Source organism: Lactuca sativa, chromosome 9, assembly GCF_002870075.4.
Source record: "Lactuca sativa cultivar Salinas chromosome 9, Lsat_Salinas_v11, whole genome shotgun sequence".
Classification (NCBI taxonomy): Eukaryota; Viridiplantae; Streptophyta; class Magnoliopsida; order Asterales; family Asteraceae; genus Lactuca; species Lactuca sativa.
Genome location: NC_056631.2, coordinates 90,659,119 through 90,669,312, shown reverse-complemented (window position 1 = coordinate 90,669,312; position 10,194 = coordinate 90,659,119). Strand labels below are relative to the sequence as shown.

Genomic DNA, 10,194 nt, shown 5'->3' with positions numbered 1-10,194 from the left:
CATAGTGTGTAGGCACTAACTCCATTTTCATTATTCATTTCTCCGAGTCCGATACTAGCACTACCTAGTTTGTACCTAACACTAAGGGTCCATCGGGGTAAAATATAGTGACTCGGGAGTTCTTTAACATGTTTCTTCTTCATCACGTATAGGCTATGTTTGCATAAAATCCCATTTGTCTCATACTTAGCACAAGAACATGTGACGCTAACTTGATCCAAAGAACGAAAGGTAACAATGCGCCAATATTTTTTTATCAACATCCAATTGCCCAACTCGGTATGTGCTTTCTTCTGTAGTTTTTCCTATAGTCTCATGAGTCAAATTGGTAATACCTTCAGTCCATTCTTTTTTGAAAGTCTCAAACATCTTTCTAGTATAACATTGACCTGCTTTTGCTTCGATTGGATGCACTGAAGAAAGAACCGGCCTTGAGTTCATAGTCTTAAAGTCTTCATCTTCTTCGGCAGCCCTTCGAGACTCAACTGCTTTGTCGTATTGTACAACAAATTCATTCAACATGGTCCTCGAATTAACATATCCATCAAAAAATGAGTTGATACTCTCACTTCGTCCGGTTGTTGTCATACCAGCAAAGAAAGTATCCTTCAAGAAGGGTTTAGCCCAATGTATACGTTGGTTATACATGTCTGTAATCCAACTATTGTTTTCCAGTTCATACTTACTACGCATAACTTCCCATGTTGCTTCAAATTGTTCAATGGTGTCACTATTTACCCATTGTTTGTGTGTTTCTTGAAAATCACTGTAACGGGAAACATACGATCGAAGGTGCTCAGTTTCATGCTTCATGATATGCCATGAACAAAAACGATGTCGAGTCTTCGGAAACACTTTTTTTATTGCATTTCTCATTGCTTTGTCTTGATCTGTTATAATTGCTTTCGGATACTTGTTAAACATACATTTGAGGAAATGTTCAAATAACCATTCAAATGACTCTTCCTTTTCATTTTCAAGCAATGCTCCACCAAAAAGTATAGACTGCCCATGATGATTCACACCAGTAAATGGAGCAAAAGGCATCTTGAACTTGTTAGTCATATAGGTGACATCAAACACAACAACATCTCTGAATTTTGTATAAGCATCTCTTGATCTACCATCAGCCCAAAAGATATTTCTAGGATACCCATCATCAGACAAATCCACAACAAAATACTGGTCACTATCAACTAATGTTTTATCTTGAAAATGTTTTATAATTCCATAGAACTCCTTTCCTTTATGTTGTTTTCGTTGCTCAGATAAGACATCGGCACATTGCTTTGAAGTAACATCAGCTACATTTGAGGTTTTCATTGTATTAACAACCTTTTTAATCTGAGAAGGTTTCAACCCTGCTTGACCAAATTGCACCATAAGAGATTTACCTTCTATTGAACGGTGGAAATTGCTATGAGATCGATGCTTCATCACCTTCGTAGGTGTCATGGTCAAGTCGTGGTTGTGTGTGTCATTAAACGAGTCCACCAACCATTTCCCATCCTCCTGTCTTGTTATTCGTAGCTTTGCTTGACATCCGGTTCTAATATCTCTGCGACGTTTTTTCTCATTTTCACTTGAATCTTTTTTGTCCATCCTTTTGAAACCTTCTTTGTTGCATACATATATCTTTCGAAAAGGCTCATTTGTTTTAGGATTTTTTATTGTGTCATCTCTACGTATACCAAATCCATGTAAAAATGAATAATCATTATAAAATGTATAGGCATCATCAGGTGTATCAAAAACCTTTCCCAGTATACTTTCATCGTTAACTTCATCTTCGTCAAATTCAACGTTCATACCGATACTATTTATTTTTTGACATTCATATGTTGCTTCCACGTAATCATTTCTGTCAATATCTTCGGTTATATATGGTTCTATAGCTTGATTAGTTGCTTCAACTTCACTCATTATGGTCTGCAATAGACAACGATGCATATTTCCAAATAAAAGATTAACACCAAATTGTTTTATATTGAATATAATGCAAACAGTATACATAAAAAAGACACAATAACAGCCAATGACAATGTCTAAAAACAACAATGTCATTTTTAAAATCCCGAAACAAATAAAGATTCATCAGATAATAAATAACATTGTAAACAATAATCTCGAATATTAAATTCTAAAAAAACTTTAATTTCGATTCCTACAAATTGCAACTGGTTTTAGCATACGTCTTCAGCAAAAAAAAAAAAAAAAAAAAAAAAAAAAAAAAAAAAAAAAAAAAAAAAAACAGCAACATCATAAGCCGCACTTAGGAAAAAAAACAGGGAATGATTTCAACTCCTACGAATTGCCACTGATTCCAATTGATAAAAAAAACAAAATTACTAATCAAATACACAAAACAAACTATACACTTTCTTGATTTCAATTCCTTGGGCAAGCGACAATCTTACATGTATTGCAGTTTTTTTTTATTTCGATTCTTTGTGAATTGCAGATTCTTGATTTCAATTTTTTGTGAATTCCCTGAATTTCGATTCCAGTATCTTCAATTCGTTTTAAGATACTTCCGATTTCTTGATGATGGAATGATTCGAATGAATGCGATCACGATTAAGGATTAAGGAAATTACGTATTTTTTTTATTAGCAAATTAACCTACTAATCAAAACTACGTAGTTTTAAGTATCAGGGTACCTATCTTGTATACCCTTAAGGGTATATTCATTTTTCCCAACTATTAATGTGTGTTGTGACAACCCGAAATTTAATCCGTCATATTTAACCCCTCCTTCCGTTAATAAGCCTTGTTTTTTAAACTGTCCGTTAACCTTTTTGAAAAGGTTAATTAATGTGGGACTTTTATAATGACTTGGTAAGGGTTGAAAACAAATTAGAAACACCCTCATTAATCCCTTGAAAAGTTCTAGTTTCAACCAAGTCGAAATACGACCACTTAATCGGGTGCGACCAAAAGCCCTGTTTAGCGGCAGTATCGGGTAGATTTCCACTGAGCCCTAACTCAAGCACCTATATAAAGGAGAGTAAACTTCATTTACACTCTTTTCACTCTCTCTCTCTCTCTCTCTACAACTTGTTTTCGAGCCAAAAACGCCCGTTTTGAGCCCCAAACTAGTAAGAAATCTATCCTAACTTGTTGTATAGCTTAGTTAACATGAAAATTTGTGTTTAAGACATCAAATAGGGGAAAGGTTATGTGTTTACGGCCCAAGAACACTCTTGGACCGTGAACACCCTTAAGTGGAGTTTTTAAGCCCCAAAACCCCTCTAAACTACCCCTAAGGCTTAGATATGGCTAAATGACTTATGTCAACGGACTTAGAACACCTTAAACTTAACTATTGGGGAGTAAACTTGATTTTACTACCCAAGAACATGCTTGGGCCGTAAACTCCTTTTCATGGGGAGTAAACTCAAATCCAAGTGTTAGAAATGCCCTCAAACACCTCCTATGGCCTTGGAAAAATGTCTAGAAGCAACCCCATTGTAGTAAATGCTTTAAACATTAAAGAAACCAAGGAAATAGGAGTTTACGGCCATGAACCCCCCCTAGAATTGGTCCATGGGCCGTAAACTCCCATTAAGTGCCCAAATGATGCCCTAACTCCTTCATTTGACTTGGAAAAATGCATAGAACTTTATCTCCTACCATTTAAGTCCTTAAAACACCAAAAGAACATGCATATAGGAGCTTACGGCCGTAAACTCCTTTTTAGGGCCGTAAACTCCTCAAATGGTCCATTTAAAGCTTTAAACCCCTTCATATGCATTATATTTGGACCTAGCCTAATTCTATGAGTGAGATAAGACCATTTAGCACCCTAGAACACCCTCACCATGAGTTTACGGCCGTAAACTCATGGGGAGTTGGTCTTAGGGCCTTGAACTCTATAAAGAGTTTACTCTTGAAGAGTAAACTCCCTATCTAGGCCATTTATACCCATAGATGTTACCCGGGACACCCCTAGCACTCAATCAAAGTGTTTTCCGCAATTTAGGATGCATATACGTGTTTAATTAGTCTTATATTTACTAATTGTATGTAAACATATGTCATCATATGTTAATAGGTCACTAAGTGTGTTCAAGTCTTTACTTGATCCCGAGCACCCAACCAGCACCTTCGTTCGATCCACTTACAACAGGTGAGTTCATACCGCTGAATTAACCTTTTAAATGTTTTTACATGCTTTTATGGGGGGGGGGGGGGGGGAATACAAGTTTAACATGCCAGTTATCATATCAATCACATGTGATTGATAACCCACATGCACAAGGATTCATTACACTGTTAACTGTTTTACCAAGTATGATACTGTAAATGGTTTTCTAAAACGTCTTTACTTGTTCAAAGCTTTTCTCAAATTGACTCTCGCGCTGTATGTTTTATTTCAGATTCAGTTACAGCAGTATTTTAAACAAGGCTTTCTTTACCTATAATGCTTTATCAAAGCTTCATTTAAAACTTGTTTATGAAAGGATTTCTAAAGGTTTTCAAATTTATTCTACAAAAGAATACCAAGTTGTGATTTTCTTAAATGTAATGGTTTTCCAATGTTTCCATTAAAGTTTTCGTCCATGTGTTTATACTCCTACTTTGTTAGATACCACTGCTTCGTTATACTTCCACTTAGTTAATGCTCCTACTTAGTTAAATACTACTACTTTGTTAACGCTTTTACTTCGTGATACTCTTTTACTTCGTAATACGCTTCTACTTATTAACGCTTCTACTTCACGATGCGCTTCTACTTGTTAACGCTTCTACTTCACGCTACGCTTCTACTTGTTAACGCTTCTACTTCACGATACGCTTCCACTTATTAACACTCCTACTTTATTAATGCTACTACTTCACGAACCACTCCTACTTTATTAATGCTACTACTTCACGAACCACTCCTGCTCACCAGCATTCGTAAAAATGCTGATACTCGCTTTCAAATAACTTGTATTCTCAGGTCAGCAATAGACAGGTACATCTCAGGCGCTTTTGGTGAAGACCGTTTAGTACCAAGTTGCATCTACATTATTACTTGTATTACTTTGATGATTCTATTCAATGTAAACCGATGTAAAACTATTACTTTTAATGCAATGATTGTTGTACTTTGATTACTATACTGCATATGCTGTGATACTTGACATGACGTCATCCACCCCAGAACGTTTTCGCCGTTCCGGTTTTGGGGTGTGACAGATTGGTATCAGAGCATTGTTTATAGTGAGCTAAGTATATAAATTCATAAAAGATATACAGCCTATAAATACATAGGGATAAAACACTCTGACAAAGAATTATACTTTAAAATATAACCATATTTTACGAAAGTATAAGAACATCCAGAATCTAAACACTCGAACACAAGTATCATAGGAAGAACAAGAATAAAAGTCTTCGGATGTTGAGCATTACCGTCAAACCTGGGCAGTTATGTAATCGTAAGTTGGAATAAATGTAACCTGATCAACTACATTTATTCGAGATGCGATGAACGTCTGCTTCGGAGTGATAGTGGTGTTGCAGTAGGTCTGAAACTTACCAACTAGGAATGCTAGAGCCAAACATAAAGTTTAAAATACTATGAGAGTATTTTGGAATACTAAAAGACTCACATCAATCCCATAATCATGTTCAGAAGATAAAAAACAGGCAAGAAATTAAAATACCATAGGGGTATTTTTAGGATCCATAGATAACCTTGTGTGAAGAACTAAAAAGATCCTTATTGATATACCTACAATTACAGAGAGTATACTCCCAAGGTTATATATAATAAGGATACCATAGGCTAAGAATGTGTGGTTTCGCTCTACTTCCTTTTCCTTGTTTGGATGTGGATATAGAGTAGTATCACATATTCGAAGGCCTATCGGATCTAAGCTATATATGATCTGTATACCCTGTGTAATCGTAGCAGGACTCGATATGGATCACCCAGTGAAATGTAAAAATCTCTTAGGATTCCTTAGACATTTCCATTCTCGCACGAACCCTGTAGAAAACCCTATCTACTTCAGTACTCGGCAGAAGAGGCAATGCAGATCCAGGAAAAGGTTCATTAAGAAGATTTTTAGTTCGAAAATAAATGAAGTAGGTCGAAACTATTGAAACCACCAAGTGCCTATATCTTTTAGGAACATCAGTGAGAAATTCGCCTAAACTTCCGAGATTTCCAGTCATCCATCATGAAGTGATGACACCCAGAGTCGGATTCGGAAGTAAGGCGGAGTAGAAATTCAATATGTCTATAGGAGAGGAGAACCCTAGGTAACTACCCGAAGGAAACCAACGCCGGTCTCAGTAAAAAATACGAGGTAGACAAAGGGAGCCAGTACATGGAACCCGAGAAGTGTCTTATTCCTCGTGTTAGTCGCGCTAATACACCCATAAAATAATACAATTTAGTGAGTTGGTGATTCCACTACTCACGCTATGTGTTAGGTAAATCTCCTTTTCCCGTTGCAAGTAATACGATTAGAGCGGATCCCCACACCTCTATTGAGGTTGTTAGCCATAAGTCTTCATGAGCCTTTCATCTCGCAGTCTTCGTTCTGAACTGTTCTCAGATCTTTCCAAGCCAGAGAGTGAAACCTTTCCCAGTATAAAGGTAACTTAGTAGGAACGACTCCCATCTTATGGCTTTTTTTTCGATACTCATACTCTTACCTTGAATACCTGGACTACATCATAGGGATGTAAGTCGACACTCAGACAACCAGTATCCGAAACACGGGAAAAATTTATGCCTAATATAGTAAGGATAGATACGTCCAGGGTTAACCGTCGTCTCTCATCAGCTTGTGTTCCTTTCCATGTAGGAAAACCATGCCTCCGAGGAAGCGTAACCCATCCGCCGGCAAGAAACCGACTCTCCTATTCGATGAAGCCACGTTCCAAGATGCAGTCTTGGCAGCCATAGCAGCTGTCATGGCTCAACTGAATGCTAACAACACCAATGTTAGCAAGAGCCCTATCGGAAAATTTCGATCCAAATAATGGACAGCAGCAACCAACACCTGCATACCCAGCCGTCCGAGAACCTCAACCAAATCCACTGAAGAGAAAGCTCAAGATCGAGGAGGGAAGTACCTCGGCTCAAGGACCTTTTCATAAGGCAATGAGCTGAGACAGTCGATACCCCTGCCAGCTCTTCCATCCCGACTTCAAGAAGACCATACCTAGGAAACCTTCCCCACTGCAGCCCGTGTAGCTACCATCATCATGGTATATGTCGGGAACTCTATTGTGCTAGGTGCAACATGAAGGGGCATACTGCTCGCGTCTGCAAAACCCCGATTGAGTTTATTTCATCAACCACCAATGTGGCGACCAATACAGATTGCCACCTATGTGGCGAAAAGGGACACCTCAAAAAGGGACTGCCCAACTGAAGGAAACAACAAAGACACAGGAGGAGTCTAACTCTAATGCTTGGCGAAAAGCATCCAGGAACCTGATAGATTTTGGTACGTCTCTCAAATTCAGATAACTAACTGAAAACATCAAAAGACTAATTCTAAATGTAAATACTTCCCCGTTAAGGCGAAAGTCACAGCACTGTTATAAAATTTAAAATTTCATCAGGTAAAACTATAATGGCTAGATATATACGTTACGACCATGTATAATTGAGATGGATAGACCTAAAGTGAGTAAATACCGCCTCATTTCCTGTTCCTTGTTTGGTTGTGGATTTAGGGTGGAGTCGCTCAGTCAACAGTCCTCCCCACCATAATTATACATGACTAGTATATGTTAGGCGATTATAGAAATGCCTCGTGAGAATCCATTCATGAAAAGGTACTTTACTCAGAAACACTCAGGGCCTTTGATAGTTCCGCGTCGACTCTATCGGTTCAAGTATCCATGACAGTGATACACGGGACGAAACCCAAGACGCCTAGAACTGGTGTGCCCGTTCAGCACATGACCCTATCAACTCTCATTCTATATCATGTCGAAGTATGCCAACTTCGATGCCTCTATCAATCATGGTTCGACATCATGCAACCATGTGTAAATCCTTAGTGTTGTGTAAAAATAACTTTCTCCATATCCATTTCAGCAAATAAAGGTTCTTCCGAACCTAATCAAAATAAAAATAATAAAGACTAATACGATCCATCAGTCGTCACTCGTATATCAACCTTCCGAAGTACCCAGGAGAAGGGTACCGCGCGCAGTTAACCAAACCTTCTTAGATAGATAGAAACCAAAACGAAAGACACTGCAGGCATTCCAGAAGACGATAACCACCCGGAGTAGACTCCGTAGATTCCCCAGAAAGACCCTTCGCACCTCGCAATCAGGTTCGTGAATCAAGAGGATAGAACTCATGGGACTGACCACTATAACTGAGTATATGCATAAAGGTGGTATATAATTGAGATAAAAAAGATTTAAGATGTGTGCTTCCTCCTTATTCCCTGTTCCTCGTTGGGTTGTGGTTCTGGGGTGGAGTCGCACAACTGAACATCCTGCCGACCTCAATTATATACAGCTTGCATACACCAAGTATTAGTGGTTAAGCCAAGTATGAGCTCTACCACGAACCTCATAGTAAAACCCTTCACCCTATTCCATAGACCCCTGCGGGTGAGCTACTATAATGACCACAAATCCGAAGTTTGTTGTCATCCCTGTTAAGCCAACATAGTAGCCAAACCCTCGGTTGGTAAGGAGATCTGAGTTGTAAGATTCAAGGACATTGACTACGACCATCCATTCACGCTTAATCCCTTGAATTAAGCATCTCAGCGGATATATCGGAAATCCAAAAACTTCGATAAGTTAAAACTCTGGGAAGAGTGGATGAAGAGATTAAAGCTCCGACTGATGGAACCCTATACTCACTAGATTTGACCTAGATCAAGAAAACTTAGAACCTTCGGAAGAGTAGTTGCTGAAGATGTTCGCACTACTCAGGCACTTCGTCCACCCCGTTACCGACGAGTAGTGCCTAGGACCCTCCGCCTTCTCGCGTGGAGGAAATCACCGTTTCCCTGTAGACGATGGACCACCTTCTCCGAAGTAAGCACTAGAATACCGAGAACCACAGGATAACCTCCACGGTCAAGAATACATGATTAAAGTTGAAAATAGGTTGCGTTAAGCCTTATAACCCAGATCCCGAAGAGATTATAGACATGACACCAGTCTAGGTGTTAGTCGATGGGCTATACTAGAGCACGCGCTTTCTGCAACCAAAATAAATCAACGCCTTAGAGAATACGACATATCCTAGAGATTCATTGGACTACTAGGTGTTCCACAAATACTATCTCGCACAGAAATAGTAGAACCACCTCCAGAGATAGTCCAACACTCGTCTGGTGAAACCCTATCTCCCCGACCCTGAGGGTTTCCGTTAGAAATATCTCAAGATTCATTAATGCAGGTTTATTTTGCACAAGATTGAGATAGCCACTCTATAGCAAACAGATACCCGTAGACATGCAATCCATCCAATGATCCAGAAAACCTCGGAGAGCCAATCAATAGTAGAAACACGAATCCAAGGACAACCCGAGTTTCTAAGAACCAACCAGAAGGACTACATCTTCAGTACGAGAGAGAACGGTTGGAACTTCGGAATGGCGATCACCCCGGTGATGATCTCGCCATAGAAGTACACTATGTTCTAAGTACTGAAAAGCTCTACCCTTCCAAGAGCTTAGGACCATCCGAGATTCCTCAGAAGATTGGTCCAACCCTCGTCAGTCCACTACTACTTTCGGAAACTCCATAAGTTTACCCTGAATCGATCCACTTCTTAGACTTGATAAGTGTTTGCCCGACGCCACTCTTTGTATCCCACTCATCTTCATCTTGATAGAAACCATTGGGAACCCTAACTTCGTAGATGAACCAGTAGGAATTGCTAACGGCACGAGACGGAAATCCGCATCCCATAAGTGAAGTTTTGTTAGAACGCCAAGCAAAGGCCAGAGTTCACTTGGGAGTGCGAGGATCAGCCTAATAGGAAGTACCTTCATCTCATTACTCGGTCATTCACACCTACTTCCTTGCCTAAACCTGAATTTTGGGAAAAAATTCCCTCTAACGGGGGATGATGTGACAACCCGAAATTTAATCTGTCATATTTAACCCCTGTTTCTGTTAATAAGCCTTGTTTTTTTAAACTGTCCGTTAGCCTTTTTGAAAAGGTTAATTAATGTGGGACTTTTATAATGACTTGGTAAGGG

At 39.0% G+C, this 10,194-nt stretch overlaps 1 protein-coding gene across 1 annotated transcript; it reads right to left on the bottom strand.

The window, feature by feature from the left end:
- Positions 1-207: 207 nt before the first annotated feature.
- On the bottom strand, positions 208-2,064 carry LOC128129045 (protein FAR1-RELATED SEQUENCE 5-like). The gene has a single exon (XM_052767751.1). It carries the CDS (start codon positions 2,062-2,064, stop codon positions 208-210), a length of 1,857 nt encoding a protein of 618 aa, XP_052623711.1.
- Between the last annotated feature and the right edge of the window lie 8,130 nt (positions 2,065-10,194).